Below are 21876 nucleotides of genomic sequence, written 5' to 3' on the forward strand. Positions count from 1 at the left end.
GGGAGAACACAGGCTTTAAATAATCAACGTAATCAAGGGAGAACAGAAACAGGTGAGAAGGTAATTAACCAATAAGGGAACTGAGGAAACTGGGTCAACATGTGACATAACGCCCCCTCCCGGACAAATATAGTCCAACAGAGGAGGGAAGGTGGGGGTTCTGGAGGTGGACGTGGAGCAGGAGGAGGGCAGGCAATGGGGAAGAGGCAAAGTTCATGGGGCCAGGGTGGAGTCGATGGAGGAAGGAGCCCGGAGCAGGAGGAGCCAGGTGGTAATCCAGAGGCCAGCCAGGATGGCGGCCCACGACGGAGTCGACGGTGGGAGGAGCCATGGTGGAGAAAGGGTCGACGACACCAGGGGGCCGACTGACGGAGACTGAGCAGCTGGAGGTGGAGACCCAAGTGGAACGGGGCAGACGGAGGGCCAAGGCGGAGCTGAAGGCTCAGGCAACTGAGGCAGAGGCGGGGATCCGGAAGACCGCAGTGAAGCCGGTGCGACTGAGGATGAAGGTGGAGCCTGACAGAGACGGAGGGATGGTGTGACGAGGCAAAGCCAGAGGAGTGGAGTCCCGAGGCGGCGGATGGCTGACAACTGACCAAGGCGGAGCCGGAAGGACGAGGGAGCCCGGTGGAGCCGGTGGGATGACGGGCAACGGTGGAGACGAGGGAGCTAGGAGCCGAGGTGGAGCCGATGGGTCAGAGGACCGAAGTGTAGTCCAAGGCTCGGTGGCTGGGAGTGGAGACAGGGGATCTGCATGTCTGGGCGGAGCTGGAGACTGGAAGTCCCGAGGCAGCGGAACAGAGGAGATGGAGGCGAGGACCTAGCTGGTTTGAGAGGAGGCGGGAGAGGGAGGCTGGGAGGGACCGCAGGAGGACTTGAGCTGGACGGAACCAGCGGAGACACAGGAGATTCGGGAGCACAGGTTTGTATTTCTCCCCACCAGTCAATTAGGTCCATCTGGAAGATGTCCTTCAGTTCCTCTTCATAACTCCCAGAAACCAGTTGTAGCTCACTCTCAGTCGTAGGTGTGTGGGCGGGGCTTCCCTCCAAGCCCACGAGCACCACCAAAACTCCCTCGACGACGGACGATGTTGCCGGCTCACGCACTTGGTCAGAGGATGGTAGAGGCTGAGTTGCAGCGGGCTCAGGCTCTCCGTCTGCAGTGGGCTCAGGCAGTATCTCCGTAGATCGGGGTGACGGCTGGCTGGTCTCTGGTTCGGGAGTGGGGCTGGAGTCGTCCTCGGCAGGGCAGACGGAGAAAAATAGTCCATTATTCTCCAGCACCCACTCCACACAAGCGGCGAAATCCTCTTTGGGACCGTTCGCTGGCAGGCGTGCCTTACACCGCTCGCTCAAGCTGGTGATGTAGAAGACGCATAGCGAGTGGTCAGGGAAGTGGGTAAGGCACGCCAGATCTAGAAAGTCCCTTGTATGGTCCTCCAGTGAACGGTCCATCTGCTTCAGGCACAGGAGTTGGACGACGGGCAGATCCATTCCGGGAGAGGAAAAACAAAAATAAACAGAAAGAGAAACGCCGCTTGTCTGCTATTCTGTTACGTGGTGTTTAGCTAATAAGGCGCACGACGAGGAGTAGAACAAACAATAGTCCTTTAATAATAATCCACAGGAGAATTCCAGGAGCAAGGTGTAGCAAAACACATTATACAAACGTATAATAGCAGACCAAGAGTGGTAGGAGAACACAGGCTTTAAATAATCAATGTAATCAAGGGAGAACAGAAACAGGTGTGGAGCTAATTAACCAATAAGGGAACTGAGGAAACTGGGTCAACATGTGACAAGACTTTGATTTATTGTGAATTTTTGAATACAAATTTTAATAAGAACATACCACAAAGAAGTCTTCTGTTGTAAGCTGTAAGAAAATGAATATGTTTATAATTGAGGCCAGACTTCTTTTGCCTTTTCCTTGACCTAATGTAGGCATATTCTGCCCTTATTGTATACAAATCATCTAACTTTTTTTTTTTTTCAAGTTAACCAAATATGATCTGTCTTCATCTGACAGATTCAGGTGAGATATTGGTAGTAGCCTAGTAGAATCATCACTGACTACTTTTATCTCTTCAAGACGCTTTGAGCAAATTAGTTTTTTTTTTTTTAGACCCTAGATTATATATGCATAATCATCTATCAGAGGGGAATCATAAATCCAGGGCACTGTTTGGTTGGCTGTTGATTCTCCTGTTGCTAAATTTGGAAACCACATACTAACATTCCACTTTAACCTAGATATGGTAAAAAAAAATAGTAGGTCTAATAGTATATTAGTACAGCTCTGAATTCAGCCTCTTCCTGTGGCATTTATCTGCTGTAACCACTAGATGGCGCTGTAATGTTAAGATAAGAGCAGATAACTCAAATATAGAGAACCTAGAGCAGGGGTGTCAAACCCTTTCAAAAAGTACACTTTTGTACCTTTTAGGCACTAATATGTATCTTTAGGATACCCTTTAGGCACAAAAGTGCACCTTTTGAAAGGTACTGCTCCAGCGGCAGCTTTTGTAACTTTTCTGAGAGTGTGTAAGACCAGGGATGTTCTTGTGACATTCTCAGCCTCAGATATCACGCCCACACTGCATTCACTGTGGTTAGGCAAAGGTCTACTACTGGAGACAATAGCTGTGAGGTGACTTTGCTGCCCACTGAGCCACTTTAGTATATATTTTAGCTCTATATTAAAACAGTTTTACCATGCATTTCAGAAATGAAAAACAATATCTGTAAAGTTACATTGAATTAACAAATAAAATATAACATTAAAAGCATCAGGCTAAGCAGAGCATGTAGTTCAAATAAATATTTAACTGTTGTATAAATATGTATATCATACAGGCAAGACCTACAAAAGCCCTCTGAGCAGAATGTATTTCTCTGGAATGAGACTCCAGCTGCTCATTTTGTGAGTCAAAGTAAAACCTGCTGTGGTCTGATCTGTTTAGAAATGTGGTTTGACCATGATACCAAGAGTCACTAGTCACCAACCTGAACTATGACGTGCCACAGGTTGGTGCAAATGGAAAAATTTGAGCTGCAGATCTAAATGCAGTAGTTAAACAAAACAAAACTTGTAGGTTGGTTTGGGTGCTCCAGAGTGTTTTTGTTTTGTTTAATTGACGATGATGGACCACTGGTGATAACAAACCAAGAACCGAACCAAAAAGTGAGCATAAATACACAGGACAAAAAGGAGATCTAAGCTAGAAACAAGTGAACAGAATTGATTTTTTTTTTTTTAGAAAAAAATGACGGAGAAAGGGTTAATAGAAGATAGATGAACATATTCAACCAACACGTGCGTGAGTGATGCATTGGGTGGGTGGTGGTCAAATCCTGTGGGGAAAGAATCATATATCACAGTTTAAGACTGATGGTTTATCATCTGACACAGAAGTGTTCACATATTTCAAGTGCTTTTATTTGACAATGGTTAACAAGTTTATTTTGTTTTGCTTGTGGCATCTGTTTGGTAAGTTATGATCGTATTCTTAAAAGACATACATTTTTGTTTCAGGTTAATAAGTAGGTCATAAACTACTTTTTAGTCAGGTGATCTACATTGTTTGTTAGTCCTAGATAAAAGATGCTGCAATCAAATAAAAAAATGCATGTTACTGATTTGAACCACAAGTGAAAAACCAGAAGACTGAAAAAACACAGCAGAATCTGATTTTACCACATTTGAATATTGATGATCACCGAGACATCAGCTAAACATTTATTTCTTTAAAAAAACAGGATGGGGAATAAATGATGACATAATTTTTTATTTGTGTGTAACAATCTAAAAAAAAAAAAAAGCAATGTAAACCATGCAATCACCATTTAAGTCGTTTTACTTCCAGTTGAAATGATTCAGATGGGAACTGAATGTGTAGTACCGTGCTTCCCACTGGTTCACACTGCATTCTTAAAAATAATCTGCAATGTAAGATCACTGTTAAAAATGAATTGGCTCTGTCCATTTAGGTTAGGCCAACTGAGGTACTGTATAATAAACAGTCTTCTGCTGTTCTGTGTGGTATTCGTTTTACATTTGAATGGTTTAAATCAGTTATTTTATGTAAACAAATTTATTAACCCTTAATCTGTGACAAACTCTGTTTTCCAGGTGTCTTTGGTGTTGATGTGGATGGAATGGAGTCAGTGTCAGTGCTGGAGGGAGATTCAGTCGCTCTAAACTCTGGTTTTACTGAAATGATGGATGATGATCTGATTCTGTGGAGGTTTGGAGCTGAAAACACTTTAATAGCTCAAATCAACGTAATGGCCGGCAGCATCACTGTATATGATGATGATCTCGGTGGGAGATTCAGAGACAGACTGAAGCTGGACGATCAAACTGGATCTCTGATCATCACAAACATTAGAACTGAACACACTGGACTCTATCAACTACAGACCAACAGTGTGAGCAAGAGCTTCAGTCTCACTGTCTATGGTGAGTTTTCAGTTTCACATTTTATTACACTTTTAAAGGTTCTGGATCTTAAAATTTCAATTAGTTTCACCTTCAGTTATGACTCAATCATTTCAACATTTACACAAATGTAGAGAGAGGACTGACCATGTTATAGCAATTATCATACTTGTTGGCTTGGGTCGCTAAAAGTGCATTCACACACACACACACACACACACACACACACAGTCTGGTCAGCTTAGGGACTCTCCATAGGCGTAATGGGTTTTTATACTGTACAAACCGTATTTTCTATTGACCTGCACCGACCCTACACCTCACAGAAAACTCTCTGCATTTTTACTTTCTCAAAAAAACAAACAAGCTTTTGTACTCATGGGGACCTCAATTTAGGTCCCCACCGTGACAAGAGTCCCCATGAGTCTGTGTATATTCAGGTTTAGGTCCCCACCAGGATATATAAACCTGTACATACACACACACACACACACACACGCACACACACACATACTGTATATTGGGTTTTCTTGTTTTATGGTGACATTCCATAGTCATAATGGTTTTATACTGGACAAAATATATTTTCTATCCCCTTACTCAAACCCTACACCTAAACCAACCCCTCACACAAAACTTTCTCCATGTTTAGATTTTCAAAAAACTTAATTTCATATGATTTATAAGCTTGTTTCCTAATGGGCATTAAAAACGCTTTTTGAATATTGCCATCTTTGTGGCCTCATAACGTAGGACATACATGAATCACACACACAAACATTAGCCTGTCTAATGTTTAGCCCAAAATGCACTTTTACGTCGTAGTGGTTACCAACCGCGGTTTCTGGACCCCTTTTGAATGTCTTCTTTGTCCAAACACCCATTTCAGGTCTTTGAGTCCTTGGGAACAACTAAGACTTTCAGTAGCCTATCAGTATCATATTGACCTCACCATTGAGTGTGTGATGAGACGTGCACTGACTGAAGTTGCAATAAACACTTAATTCTGATTTATTCTTTCTTCTCTCATATATCCAGCTCCTCTGGATGTTCCTGTAATCAGCAGTAACTCTTCATCAGCATCAGCGCCAAAATGTGAACATCCTAACATCACTGAACTCTGTCAGACACATGCAGGTACGTCAATGTTTGCTGTTACAAGACTGCTAAACATTTAAGATGCCAATAGCTAAGCAAAAAAATAAAATAAAATAAACTTCTGTTCACACTTATTCGAAGCAGATTTGAGCTTTTGCAGATAATATTCTTTAGATTCTTGTAATTGTGAGTCCCTGAAAGAGACTGTTTAGAATCACAGGTCTGTTTTATCACTGCTCATTTGTTTTTATTTATTTATTTAATTTTATTTGTTCCCAGAAGTTCACGTCCATGGTTGTGATTCTGTTGAAGCTGTGATCCGATTGGTCGTCACTGCTCTGATGGGCGTGGCTGCTGCAGCTGCTGCTGTTCTTCTGGTCAATGACGTCAGATCTGCAAGAGGTTAAAAGAAAACAGATAGACTTCACAGCCTACTGAACTCAAAATATTGGGAGATATCTTGGAGTTGTATTCTGTAAAGATAAAAATATGTGTAGTCTATTTGTTTAGTGACTGTAAAACGAAGCTTTGCTTTGCTCTCTTTTGGGTCGTAAAAGCTTCATTACCTGCATTGTTTCAATATGGTGTACACAGGGGCCATCTGGTGTCCAAAACGATGAATATTCTTTAATATTTAATATGGCTTTTTAAATTTAAACTCCTTTCTTCTTCTTCTTATTATTATTATCATGCTTGTTTTTTTTTTTTTTTAGCAATAGGCTACTACAAATGATTTGGATGTAGGCTAATTATAAATGTAGAAATATGTCATGCCAAATAAAGCACCTTCAATTGAAAACCACCTACTGAACTGATATAAATCTTATATTTTTCCTCATGCAGATGAATACATATGATCAGGAGCTTTTTCCAGCTTTTATTAAGCCTACATTAACTGTTCATTTTTTTTCATTTTTTTTTCTGTGTGTCCTATTTTAATGAAGTACATGAAAATATAATTAGCTCAAATAGTTATAATTTATAGCATTTAAATAGACCTTGACATAAAAAGCACTCCATAATACACATGACCATTAAGAGCCAACAGAGCTCAACAGTGACAGAGCAATTTTAGTTCAGTAAATATGTCCTATCACTATCCTAAGTGATATGTAAATAGAGAAAAACATGAAAAAGTTATAATACTTAACATTCTTTATGATTTAATGAACTAAAATCTCATGATGCAACACTGGTCATGATTCTATGAGTCTTCTTCAGGTTTATGTGTAGTGTAGTGTAGTGTAGTTCTTCATGTAACTTGACATTACATTTTGTTACGGATATAGGTCTTTGGTTGGTTTATACAGAATCATTTAAAATCAGTTTCTCAACAGAGAACAACACAACACAAGTTTCAAACACAAGTGCTACAACACAAGTGTCAAATTTATCTAACACACATACCGCACAGACTAGTAAAAAGATGTAAAGCAAAATTATAGTTGTTATATTTTATGGAAGATAATTTCAATTTCTGAGGCCTGATGAAAGTAAAAGTTCTGAACAGTGACTTAAAGGGAGAGTATGACGTAATGAAAGGCGCGACGTAAAATCCGGAAAGAAGACTGTAGTCTCGTGAGAGTAAGCTCCGGGGAGAAGCGTGTAATCTCGCGAGAACCACGTTTTAGTCATTTGTATACAGCACAGGGATACCATGTGAACAAGTAAATTGTATCTGTTTTGATTAAAATGGTGCATTCATGTTGAGATGTTTAAATAAGTTCATGACAGGTGTTTTGTTTTGCTTTCTCCTCTGTGTTTCTCCAAGACTGTGTTATGATCTATATGACCTTATTATTTTTATTGTGAGTATTAGGCTTAGCATTATTGCTGATCACTGTTGTTGTGCTATGATATTATAATATTTACCATTATATAATCAGAGGAGCATAGAAACGTTTATGAAAGTGTCACCCACAATACAATAGCAAATATATAGTATTTTTATGTTACATTAATCAGTGTCTAGCACACCTTCCTAAGACATTGCAATTACTACATGATATTTAGACAGACTTTCAGAAGTTCTAGATCTATACTTGTGCTCTTTTTATTTCAGTTATTTTGCCTTTAATGTAAATACACATGTGCAAACAATATACTTGCTCTTGTGAATTTATTTTGATGTTAATTACATTTACTTACAAATTCATCATCATCATGTAACATATCCTATGTTACTATAAAACTCTTACGACAAACATGTCTTCTAATATCTTCAATTGTTGTATGTTGGTATGTTCATGTTTTCTTGAGGCGTTAATAGTGTGAGTGTGTGTCCTTAAGTAGTTTGCGATTTAAAAGACCTCCGCAATTTCACTTCCTCTATATGAGAAACAATTTTACTGTGAAATAAAGTACAGAATCTATGAATGTTACTCTTAAAAATTAAGGCTCGAAAAGGATGTTTTTGCAGTGATTCCATTGAAGAACCATTTTTTGGTTCCCCAAGAAACCTTCCAGTGAACAGACCTTAAATGAATAATGTTGAAGAACATTTTAAAAATCTAAAGAAGCTTCTCAGCATTTGAAAGGTTCCATAGATGTTTAAAGTTATTCATGGAACCATTGATGCCAATAAAGAACCTTTATTTTTAAGAGTGTAATGTTAATGTTACTGTGTGAATGTGAGATGTTAATATTATTTACTATGTGTATGTGAAATATATGATTGATATTCAGCTGCATATGCATCTCTATATATCCATGATTTACACAGGCCGTGCAGATTATTTGTCAATCTGTCGATGTCAAGGACACAATCAAGTGAACTGTTTTTAAAATGAAGGCATTACAATGTTATTGTACAACATATTGAATACAGTGGAAGTTGCTAGAGTTTTTTCTTTCCTCTTCCTGACATTCGTCCGAGGTGAACTGCTTCTTGAATAAGAGCAAATGTAGGGTGGGGCTTAATTCTGTCCATGTGGAGTTAATTGGATGGTTGTGGTTTGCTGTTGGACAATCTCAAGTGAGTGACAAGTTGCCCCGCCCTCGTACCAGTAAAGGCATCATCGGAGAAGAGATGTAGCTGCAAGAGGGAAGGCAGCTTATTTTGGTTAAAGATTATGAGGGCACATGAATTAAAAATGGATAAATACTTTATAGTAAATACTTCAATATTCCATAAAAAATGGAAAAGTCAATTTTGATTTATTGAAAGATGACCTACATATATTAGAGTCAAAAGATCACTGCACTTTTGATTCTGTTGTGTGATGAAAGCACAATGAGCAAGTGCTGCTTATGTGTCCAGTGTAAAATAAGCATAAATGAACCGGCTCTGTCCAGTTGTGTTGCTGGGGTGTTTTTCAGCCTCATTATCTGATTTGCAGTATTTGGCTTCCTATAACCCTTACCCTCCCAGACTGAAATGTAAGTTTGAGCTGTTTCAACTGAAAGTAACTTACACTGATTCATCTTACGGAGTGTCTCAATATGAACACCAGTAATGCTATTTTCTATGTCGCATTTATAAAAGTTACTTAATGAAAAAAAATTGAACTGTGGCTTAATTCTGGTTTAGACTAAGACCTGTCTGTGGAACTAGACCTTAATCTTCCAGAGGCACTGAAGGGACCAATCAGATTCAAGATGGGACAAACCCCACCCACAGACCTGTACTAACAGTGTCAGCTAACTAGAAATAACACTTCAGAAAATATGAATCCCATTTTGTGTCTGTGCTATTGTTCTTCATCACATTTACAAAACTATTGCAGAAAATCAACAGAATTATTTGAGACCTTTAATCTGTGTTTAATCACAACTCACAAACCTCTGGTCCTTTTTATCCCCCATGGCTGTGATTCTGTTGAAGCCGTGATCCGATTGGTCGTCACTGCTCTGATGGGCGTGGCTGCTGCAGCTGCTGCTGTTCTTCTGGTCAATGACATCAGCTCTGCTAGGAGAGGCTGAAAGCAGAAAACAGAACAGATATCATAAATATTCTGTGGTCTAATTGTTTAATGATGGTGAAACAATGATTTGCTTTCCAGTGCCTCTGAACTAGATCGTATAAAGGTTGAATGAATCCTTATAATGTACGTGGAGACCATCTGGTGGCCAAAACGATGATTATTCTTCTATAATTGTTTTATTCTGTAGTTGCATCCATTTCATATTTGTTTGTTGATTTTACTGTTATCTTATTTTCTTAATTTATGTTTTGTAGCTTTTACATTGGGAAATATAGGTCATACTAATAAAAAATCTATCACCTACCAACCTACATCTGACATCTTTATTTTTTAACTGAAGCGGTGTCATAATAACAACAAACTATGAATTCACACTTAATAATTTACTCCATTAATCTTAAATCAATTGATGTTTTAAGTGTACTATATAACTAGTTAATAGCTCCTCAATTAATGATTATTAAATTCAAATCATAAATATAAATATCATATGCCCCAATTCTGGACTCTAACTTTAACGTTTTATTATGGACATAAATTGTCATTGGTTTTAGATAAAAATGCAGATGAATCAATATGTTTGGGAGTTTTCGACTCATTTTAGGCCTATATTAACTGTTGTTCATTTTTGGGGGATCCTGAATTAACAGTCTTTTTAATTCATCCATTTCACTGAAAACATAACTTAGTAAAATAATGAAAATTTTACAGCACTTAAAACAGTTTATTTTAAAAGCACACGATGTAACATAACACAACATTAATTAAGAAACAAAAGAGTGCAACAGTGACATTATTTTTTGTATTTTCCAATCCATTCTCTTCATGAGAATTCAACAAAATTCACAAAAAGACTACACCTACTTCCAAAATGAATCACAACAGCACAAACTTTCATCTGCAGTAAAAATGTTCATGAAAACAGTAGAAAAAGGAATGGAAGTACAATCCCCAGATGTAGCATTCATCATGATTCAGATTTGTCTTTAGGATTATGGGTAGTGTACTTAGCTCTTCATGTAGAATTTGCCAGTTAAATACTTTTTGGGTTTTTTTAACTGATGTTGAAGTAAAGCTGACTAGTGGGTTCAACAGAAGCATATATCACTCATTAATAACATCCAAGCTCATGTTTGATCACTGTGGTGGAAGTAGAAGCTGATCTGATCTGCAAAAACATCAGAACTTTCAAGAAAGAGCTGAAGACAAGCAGCTAAAAATTAATCTATAACCATAAACAAAGGCTCTTACTATAATAATTCCTGTAATAAACTGCGTGTCATCTTCCTGCTTTGGATAAATGATTAACAGTATATAGGCCTATACACTCATGGTTGTGAGCTGAAACTTTCAGATAGAAGAATCAGTGAACATTTTACATGCGATTTGTAGTACAAGAAAGTACTTGTTTAATATGCATATTTACTATAATTGAAATAGCCCTCCAATATAACCTTCCACGTGCAAATAATTTTAGGATTTCCATAGCAGGTTAAATGGTAAGTGCTTTATCAGTTAATTAATCAGCGTGACATGTAAAGCATTTCATTGTGTTGCAGCTCAAAAACAACATTTTCCCATTTTAAATTAAACAGAATTATGTTTTCACAAATTTACTTAAGCATGAATTATGCAGCTTTAGCTACACCCAGATGCTGATCTCTTCGATCACGTGTACTCCGTCTTTCTCCATCTGTAAGAAATCAACAAACCACACAAGTTAAAGAAGAGGCATGAACAGAGTCGTTTACAGCTACAGAAACTCAGGAAATCTGCAAATCTGTCATCAATCGGTGTTTGTTTACCATCAAGATGATGTTAGCACAAGTGAAATCAACAGATGTGAATGTGACGTATTTACATGATTGCACTTTTACGCAATGAATCACTTGTTTTACAAAATACAAATGTTATAATCTCACTACAGTATCTGTAGGTGGTACTTGCCCTTTCCGGAGCTCCTGTATAGCAAGAGTAAATCACACCAGCAGCCACCAGCAGAACAACAACAGCAAGACATGTTCTGCTACAACACCTAAAGACAGACCTGAACCTGAAACAGATAAAGACATTAGTGTGAGTGAGCCTGACAGTGTGTTTATATCATATTCATTAGATATATTATCTCTATGGACTAATGATGAGATGTGAAAGACTTTACCAAAAAATAAAAAAAATAAAAAAATTCCAAAATAATTTTATGTGTTCAAACAAATGACAGCCGTATCATTTAGAGGTGAATCATAAAGTGAAATTAATTTTCTTGCTCATAGAGAATTAGTTCCCAAGATAATTTACAGTAGGCCTGATCAATTTAAGACATCATCTAAGTAAAAAAACAGGACGTTGTCGCCCTTTAGAACTATGTGCATTTAGAAGTAAACTAATATATATGTGGTGCAGTCTACTATAAACAGATCGAAAAGGATGCAAAAAGAAAACATACCCATGCTGGAGTCTTGCTGTATTTTGACAGGACCTGACAAACAAGATGGCAAACACAAGTTCAATTGTAGCTGTGGAAAACCTGTAAAAACAGGGAACAAACTCCCTGCAGCATCCATTCCTAATAACAAGTTGCGTTGCTGAGTGATAAATTATAATACATATTTTGTTAAGGAGTCAGAACACAGCTCTAACTTATTGATGGAAAGACAAGAAAAAATCACTTATTATATTTAATTTGTAAAAATAGGGTAGTATTTAATAAATGACTCACCACCGACAGTCACACTGAATGTTTTTATGGTTTCACCAAGGCTGTTGGTTTTTCTGGTGATTTTTGTGCTGTCACACTTGCTGGGTCTGTTCAAGCTTTCGCTTTTGCCTGAACTGTCTCTTCTGATGATCTCTGCTTCATAACGTCCAGCATGTTGAGGTCTGGTGTCTGTGATGATCAGAGATCCAGTCTCATAGTCCACCTTCAGTCTGTCTCTGAATGTCCCGCCAACACCATCATATAAACAACTAGTACTGGGATCATTGATCAGAGCGATGCGAGTGTTATCAAAGTACCACAGCATCATTTCATTTTGTTGTTTGGTTCCCTCAATGCTCAGAGTGACAGAATCCCCCTCCTTCACTTTAACTGTATCAGCACTCAACACACCTGAAGACACAAAATAAAAGTTGCTGTTGTTTTGGCAAAGACATGGAATCAAGTGATCAATGTCAGCAAGGTCTGGCGCAAATTGGGGCAGTGGCTGCCACAGATTATGTTAATTCATCACAAACGCAACATTAAAAAAAAAGCAAAATAACGCGAACTTTAATAATCGTCAATATTATATAAACGGCTAAAAGGAAAAGACAGATTTTAAGATAAAAACGTTGATATAAACCATCATTTTCAACCACGAAAAAGGAAGAGCTGAGACAAAAGATATCCAAAATGGCTTACCATCAACAAACAAAAAGCACAGAGAAAGCACAAAATAGCCTTCCATTATTTTCAGGCCCCTCCTTAGAGATATTAATGAAGATTTCGTGGAGACTTATTTCAAAGTGTTCATCTCGTAATAGCGACGTCTGTCTTTCGTTTTCCCTCAGAAACCCCGTCTGTATGATCTGACGTCCCTGAAGCAAGAGTATAGCAAAATGTACTCAAAATAAAACAAAAGGTCGAAAAAAATAATAAAAGACACGACTGAATTTTGATATTTATACAGATGAAAAGAGCATATCGTTATACTCTCGGATAAATTAAAACACGTTGGCCCACTGTGATGTTGCTGGTTGAATGCAGTTAAAGCGAAAGTAAACTGGTTTGACCAATCAGCGCGAATCAGGCTGATGACGCGCTTGGCAAAAATGGGGCTGCAGTAAGTAGAGCAGACACTAGAGGAGAGGGGTCTGGCTGCAGACCGTGGGCGAGTGGAGCTCCACTCTCGAACAGGAAATACGTCACCTCCACTTGAATTAATCAAGATGGCGTCTTCTTTAAATTTTAACTCAAATAATTTTATTTTATCATCGCTACAATGGCGAACTGACACTTTTCTAACGTGCAGTGCAAGCAGAACGCACAGGGCTTTCATGAAATTATGCACAAAAGGATGAAGAAACACGATGGAATATTTTTATCCTATATAAAGACTGTGGGGCTACCAGGGAAATAGACAACGGGGAGTGCTTTTGGGGTTTTACTCCTCAGATGACCGCTCTGGCTACTGTAGCTGGGATTGCTTTATGGATGATGGAGGTCTTGGTACAGAGTGAAGTGTGTGTGTGTGTGTGTGTGTGTGTGTGTGAGAGAGAGAGAGAGAGCGTGCGCGCAATGTGTCTTTACTGTAACAATCACGGTTACTTGCAGTTCATGTGTTTTCAATATAGTGTAAGATTTTTTTTTTTTTTTACTCAAACAATTCAAACTTAAATTGTGGAAATTATTCATTATTTTACTGTGGTTGATTTGTATATGTTGTTATTTAGCTTAAAATACAAATAATGTTTCATTTAATGTTCACTGCTAAATATCACAAACATAGTGTTTACTTTCTAAAATGTATGGAATGTTACATTGGTAGTTGAAATATGTTTAGTTAAAAAACAAACATGAACAAAAGGCAGAGGCCCTCAAAATGTGTATTTTAAACCTACCGCTATGTTTTAATGTCTGTAGTGCAAATTGCTGGGGGGAAAAAAGACAGTGCTGTCGTGTCATAAACCGTAAAAACTTAGTTTATTATTATTATTATTATTATTAATGCCAAGGTAAAAATTCCGAAGATAAAAGTACAGAAAATATCAACACTGCTTACAAAGAGGTGACTATATGCAAAGCACCATTTATATATGCTTATATAGCAATTAATAAATATTACAAAACGAGAGCTTTAACAAAATAAATGATAAAGATGAAGTTTTTAAAAGTTTGCCCGGACCAACATTTTTTTATTTTTTATTGCTGAAATCAAGAACATACAAAATAGTACAAAATACCCACATAACACTTGAACAGATAATAATAAAATAAAAAATAAAATAAAGGAAAAATAATAATAATAATTTTAGAAAATGAATAAAATAAATAAATAAATGCAATAAAGGGTCATTGTTTGACATAAGACTTCCTACACAAAAACTTTAAGTGCAGAGCAAATTCATAGCTTTCTTATTATTATATACTGAAATCAAATTAATATAATTCTCCAAGTCTCTTAAAAAGACCACAAAGACAGGTTTACAATTTGAGAATTTGCATTTATGAATATAAAATTTGCTTAAGAAAATAAGTAAATTTATAATAAAACAAATATTTGTGGGTTCTGAGTCAAAATACCCAAATATAATATTTCCCATTTGTATAGAAAATTCTGGCAAAAGCTTAACAAAAGCACCAATATCATACCAAAACTCCTGAGTGTATTGACATGACCAAAATAAGTGGTCCACTGTTTCATCAGCATTTAAACAAAAAGAGCACGATAGCTCTACATCAGCTCTAAACCTTTGTAGAAATTACTTGACAGGATAAAACCTGTGGATCAGTTTAAAAGACACCTCTGTCTTGCCCGGACCAATATGGCGGCCGCATCGCTAGTGTAAGTGACGTATTTTCACAGGAAGTCTTGCCCGGACCAACATGGCGGACGCGTCGCTCGTGGAGGTGACGTATTTCCGCTCTTGAGTGGAGCTCCACTCGCTCCTATGTCTGCAGCCAGACCCTCTTGCACTAGAGAGGGACAAAGCCTGCAATGCTCCGCTTTGAAAAATAAAGCAGTAGGCCTAATCATTTTAAGATATATACAATGCAATTTCCACCAGTCATAATTCAAAAACAGAGTGAAACAATTTTGAGACTTTTTAGCATTGGACGGATTTTTGGGCACGGTCAGGCACCCTCTTATATCCAGGATCTATTACATGCACACTCTCCTGGCCGGTCTTTGAGGTCTTCTGACCTAGACCTTTTAACTATTCCCAGAACACGTCTTAAGACAAGGGCTGACCGTGCTGTCGAGGCTCCAAGGCTTTGTAACTCTGCCCTTATTATTGAGAACTATGGGTTCTGTAGAATCTTTTAAAAAACACTTAAAGACATATCTTTTTGAACAAGCTTTTAACTGACAATATGGTCTGGAAGCAAATGTTTGTGATATTTGGTGGTATTTGTACAGCTGGTATTTAACTTGTTTTGGTTTTATTTTTTATTGTAAAGCACTTTGTGACTCTTTGTCTGTGAAAGGTGCTATATAAATAAATTTTACCTACTAAATATATATATATATTTTTAATTCCCATGGCGTGTTGGGTGAGAGATTTGTTTGGGGTTTAAAAAACAAAAAAAAAAAAAAAACATCTAGACATGTATATTAACATCACGATAATGCAAAGTATGATGACTGTTTATGTGTTTTATCATAAAATTGTGAAATAAATAAATAAAGGCATAAATAAATTCATGAATGAATGGTGGAGTGCTGCAATTTCAAAACTAGTAACTTTCCACTAGAACAAGAATATCAATGTGCAGTGAGAGAATTAGAAGATTTACGACCCAGATAGCACATGTACGTCTGCAAGATGTCTGTTAAAGATCACTTGATCTGGAAAGCATCTGCTGTAAACATCTGACAGACGTCTGTAAGATGTGAGTTAAATATACATTCTAAATCATAAACATCTTTAAGATCTAATAGATGTCTATTTGACATCTGATAGGAAATGTCGTATAGACGTATTGCAGATGAGTAAACGTCAAATAGAAAACAGTCTTAAACAGTCTTAAAAGCCAGTGAATATATTGTGACACTATAGTATATGTGAGCACAGCTGGACTGCACTGACCGAAGGGTGTTCAAGTCCCTTTGGGGGAGGATACACACACACTAGATTGGTATTTAATGTTTGACATGTCATTAAAAGGGACTTGGTTTTTAGATTGAGTTTTTGAGATCTGTTTTATTATTTAATTTTTTTTTTTTTTTAATTTGACAGAAATCTTAAAAATGACATCTCTTATACCGATTATCTGTTCTCTGTTAATGTATCACTCTGAAATCTTGCTACACTTGCTCATATCAGTTCCTCCTGTTCTTGAACATTTCTGCTTCTTATATAACGCTGAATCAGCATAAGATTGTACATTCTTATGTATAAGCATTCCTAAAACTAAAATTAATCATAAATGTGCTCCTAAATATGAAAAAAAAGAGGTCTTCCAGAAGAACTAAACACTGACAAATGTACAATGCTGGGAAACAAACTTGGTTGTTGCTTAAATAAATAAATAAATAAATAAGAACACAGCAAATTTATGATTATTTAACTACAATAATGCTGCCACTAAAATCAGTCTTAAAAGCCAGAAGGGAATATATTGTGACACTATAATATATGTGAGAACAGCTGGACTGCACTGACTGAAGGGTGTTCAAGTCCCTTTGGGGGAGGATCCACACAGACACGCACGCACACACACACACACTCACACACACACACACACACACACACACACACTAGATTAGTATCGCACTTCTGTCAAGTCAAAACAGTCTGTTGTCAGTAATTTCAGTGTTGTAATCGCAGAGTGGCTATTAAAAATGTCAAAGAAAATGTTTTATGCTGTCATTTTGTTCTACTTGCAGCCTGTTGGTAAGTTATACTTTTTTTTTTTTTTTTAAATGGATTTTGTTGCTTTTTTTTATACAAGATGGATTTGCACTTGCTCTCATTACACATATAAGAAATAGTCTTAAATTCAATAGGCATATTATTACTGATTCATTCATTCATTGTCCAAAACCCCACTTTACAAATATCTTTCTCTAGTGTTCATTTTCCAATTTACTCATCTTCCGGACGCTGCTTGTGTGGCGTCTGGAAGGGTTGTGTGTATGTGTATTAAGTGTTGTTTGTAATTGTGGAGCACCATGACAGTCTGAACTAATTGTCCCAAGGGGATTAATAAAGCTCTAAACTAAACTAAATCTTGCAACTTCATTCATTATAATTAAATTAATTTCATTTGCTGGCTCACATATAATCTTAACATATGTCTGTTGATATATTTCTGTTGTCACGTGTATTGTGTCTGTGCTGCTGTTCTGTTTGTTCTTAATTTTCACTGACTGTATAATTACTACAAACCAGTGATCTCAAGTAAATAAAGGTAATTAGCCTTAATATGTGACCAGTTTATTGTTCACCACTATTTGCTGATACAGATGCAGTGGAGTCAGTGTCAGTGCTGGAGGGAGATTCAGTCGCTCTAAACTCTGGTTTTACTGAAATGATGGATGATGATCTGATTCTGTGGAGGTTTGGAGCTGAAAACACTTCAATAGCTCAAATCAATGTAATGGCCGGCAGCATGACTGCATATGATGATGTTCTTGATGAGAGATTCAGAGACAGACTGAAGCTGGACAATCAAACTGGATCTCTGATCATCACAAACACCACAACTGAACATACTGGACTCTATAAACTACTGACCAACAGTGTGAGCAAGAATTTCAGTCTCACTGTCTATGGTGAGCTAAATATTGGTTTCTTTTCTTTTCCTTTGTTATAGCTTTTGTTATAGCTATAGATGCATCATAAATATTTGATTTTTTTTTTGTTTGTTTTTTTCAATAGTGGAATGGTAAAATTTGAGATACACACTCATTGTTTTGATTTGTCTACTTTTTACTATGTCAGCATCTCAAACAGCACAAATTTTACAATTCTAAAAGAACAATAGACACAATCACTGAATGACATCACAAACTCTCAATCAACAGATAGTATGAATTATTCAAATCTTTTCCAGCTCGTCTACCGGTTCCTGTCATCAGCAGTAACTCTTCACAATGTTCTTCATCATCATCATCGCAGCAGAATTGTTCATTGGTGTGTTCAGTGGTGAATGTGGGTCATGTGACTCTCTCCTGGTACAAAGGAAACAGTTTATTGTCCAGCATCAGTGTGTCTGATCTCAGCATCAGTCTCTCTCTACCTCTGGAGGTGGAATATCAGGATAACAACACCTACAGCTGTGTGCTCAACAATCCCATCAGCAACCAGACGAGACATCTGGACATCAGTCAACTCTGTCACACATGTTCAGGTACAGCAGCGCTGATATTAGTGATTATTTACCGAGCCGATCTCTGTATTTTTACATAGATCAGATCGACACAATCACTTTTACATTACTGCCTCTCTTTAGACGTTGCAGCACAGTTTCCTTATCTTCCTCCAGTCTTTCTGATAATGTTGATTTCTGCTGCTGGATCTCTGTTGATTATAACAGCAGTCGGGATCTTCTGCATCTGCAGGAAACACAGGAAAACAGATCAAGAAGGCAAGTGTTACCTACTGCTTTTAACTATTAACAAGTAATACTTGTAACATATCGATTAAAGTATAGATCACAATCACATTCAGAAAAACATGTCCGTATCTATAAAATGATGCTGAACAAAACTCTTTACTTATCTAAATCATAAAAAAAAAAAAAAATGGACTTATTTATCAAACGGCATCAAAATCAATCATAAAACTACTTTCTCTACACTTCATGAACCTAATCTTACCTGCGTAAAAATACTGTCCTCAGCATATTTCAATTATTAAGGTTTAAGGAAAATTTAACCATACAGAAATAAATAAATCAATCCAAATAACTTAAACCTTGTTAAAATTCCTCATAATTTATTAATTATCAGCAAATAATATATTTCCAAATTTCATTGCTAGCACATACTTTGCTAGGAACCGTGTGTGTGTGTGAGAGAGAGAGAGAGAGAGAGAGAGAGAGAGAGACCGAGAGACTGAGAGACCTTTGGGTTACAAGTCCAAATCTCTAACTATTAGGCCACAGCAGCCTAATGACACATAGTAATTTAAAAAAAAAAAAACAACAACAACATCTAGTTAGGAATGAGTTTTCTTTTAATGCATCTGTTATTATCATTGAAACAGTTCAGGCTCGTGAAGAGGAGATCACTTACGCTGATCCAACATTCTACAAAAGAAAAGCACAGAAATCGGTAAAAATCATTTATTCCTATTTTACGTTGTTTGTCACTGCAGATTTATGTGAATGTACTGTGTTTGTATGTGACCGATCATGAAACAACTGACCTTTGCTGTAGATCATTTCTACTGGAGTATGTTTTTAAAGCAACTGAAAAACTCTGAAAGAGTCCAGAAACTGTAAACGTTACCATTAACACTACGGACTTTTACATAAAAAATAAATAAGTTTCAGTGTTACACTGTCATGTGATTTCACAAGAAAACCAAAGTCTTCAGGAAATGAAAGTGACGAAAATGCACATATTGCATGAGTGCATATGTTTAAGAGTGAGACAGAAACTTTTTTATTCAAAGTTAAACTAGCTTTACAAGGCTGCAACACTGTCCACCTATTTATTACATTTTATTTTTATTTTTTGGCTGAGATTGAATCTTAAGGCAAAAACAGAAAGAAAGGCACATCCATTTGTAACTGACCATTTGGCACCAGTGCAAGGCTTCAGGTGTCATTACTTTCCTGTTGTTTCAGCTGTACGGAAATTATGCAGCATTATGCTGCTTGATACCACAAACTGGTATTTGTCGTCATATAGTTTGAATTTATTATTGTAATCATAAACACATTGGTTTGTAGTGCAAACGGTTTTTCCATTTACTGCACTTTGTTATCGTTCTTCAGTTAGCATCTAATGAACCAGACATTCACAGAAAATAGTTTACTTCCACGTTGCCAAAAAAAGGTAGATAGATGAGGCAGATGAATTATAGCATTTCCTCAAGCTTTTTCACGTTAGCTTAACAGTAGTAGATTTTTTTCCCCCTAATAACAGTGCTGACTACAGTGTATAGCACTGAATCTCAATTTTTTAAGATGAATTTGCCACTTTTTAATTTCAGAAGATTTTATCATTAAATTTGTGACGTGTGTTTTTTTTTTAAAGAATGTTAAAGAGGAGGAGGATGTGGTGTATGCAGGTGTCGTCACTAGAAGATGATCAATCTTCAGTCAGTTGTACCAGATCGCGCTGAGTGATCATTACACCAGGAAGTTCCTGCAACACCCTGCAGTTTCTGAGTCTATTGCTGCTTCCCAATGTGCCTACTTATACTACGCCCTTAAAGTATGTACTCTTTTGGTGAGGAAAAAGTACACACTATTATTTTATTCGTGTTTGTAGTACTGAACTGAATCCTACACCTAAGCGCAATGGATTGTGGGCAATATTAGCCATTAGAGTGTGCACGGATCCACACTTCAAAAATCGACCGGAAATAGTAGATTCTCAATGTATGGTAGTGGTCAGATGCGCCAAGGATCCTGGAGTTCAACATCTTTAGAGGCCCCTGGCAGTTTGAGGCTCTGACCCCACTAACAAACTCAGTTTGTGAGCCAAAATGAATCCACCTGTGGTCTGAATAAATTATTTCTGTACAAAGACGTGGTTTGATCTTTTGGGTGAGCAAACAGCTTCTGTGTGAGCAGGAGTCTATTACTGGACGTCTGTGGTTGATGTCAGTTTGTGCCTGTTTGTCTTGATGTGTCGATAGCTTGTGGTTTAAGGGTGTTTTTTTTTTTCTTCCATTCCCGCATGTATGTTCACAGTTTGACTTCTGCTTTACACAACACCAGTTTACTCCAAAATACTGAGATCATAAATATTGATGTTTGATAAAAAAGATCTCAAGTCAAACATTGATATTACTGCAAAATATGAAAAGATCACATACTTTATGCATTATGACCTTAAATACTTTGACCCCAGTGCTAGTTTCATTGGTTATTTTCAGCTCTAACAAGAGTTAGCAGGAGTTATTTTTTAAATTACTCGTCATGGCACACCTTTTTTTGTCTCTATTTATTTCCAAAATGACTCTCCAAAAGTGACAATGTACGACTTAATGTTGTGGTTATTGATCATTTATTTTATTTGTATCCGTTTTCATGAGCAAATAACTAGAAATAGCATAACATGCAAACTATACTTTTTAGTAGCTTAACAGTGCTACTAAATAAGTTCAAAATAGTAGTTTTAATCTGTTCTGTGAAAGATGAGTTTGGCTCAAAGTGTAAAAAATTAAATCAAGCAAAATTCAATTAAAAAGTGCAAATGTAACACAAATAACCAACACCAATAACCAAATCTATTTTACAATTCTCCAAAAAAAATCTGTGATTTTGTACATCTATGGCTAAAATAAAACTATAAATGAATGGCCGTCAAGGTGCTTTTGCCCACATACACTCCTGAACAAAATTTTAAGAATATTCGCATATTACGCTGGTGGATCGTAACCAGGTTGTAAGTACTGCTTCAAAATGCCCAAATAAGAAACAATAGGCAATTTATTGAAAACTGCATTTAAACTCCAACAGGCTGTTCATCAGCTGATCAAAAGTTTAGGACCATAGCCTTAAAAAGTTAAAATCTGCACAGAAATATGGCT

The 21876-nt window shown here is 37.0% G+C and overlaps 1 protein-coding gene across 1 annotated transcript in view; it reads left to right on the forward strand.

The window, feature by feature from the left end:
- LOC131531378 (SLAM family member 9-like) overlaps positions 1-20852 on the forward strand; it is a 28993-nt gene extending 8141 nt beyond the window's left edge. The window contains exons 2-6 of the mRNA XM_058762092.1: positions 4133-4462; positions 18221-18517; positions 18704-18754; positions 19375-19442; positions 20373-20852. Of these exons, the coding sequence (XP_058618075.1) occupies positions 4133-4462; positions 18221-18517; positions 18704-18754; positions 19375-19442; positions 20373-20426 (800 nt within the window). The 3' untranslated portion in view covers positions 20427-20852. The remainder of the gene's footprint in view (positions 1-4132; positions 4463-18220; positions 18518-18703; positions 18755-19374; positions 19443-20372) is intronic.
- The last annotated feature ends 1024 nt before the right edge of the window (positions 20853-21876 follow it).

Source organism: Onychostoma macrolepis, chromosome 22, assembly GCF_012432095.1.
Source record: "Onychostoma macrolepis isolate SWU-2019 chromosome 22, ASM1243209v1, whole genome shotgun sequence".
NCBI lineage: Eukaryota > Metazoa > Chordata > Actinopteri > Cypriniformes > Cyprinidae > Onychostoma > Onychostoma macrolepis.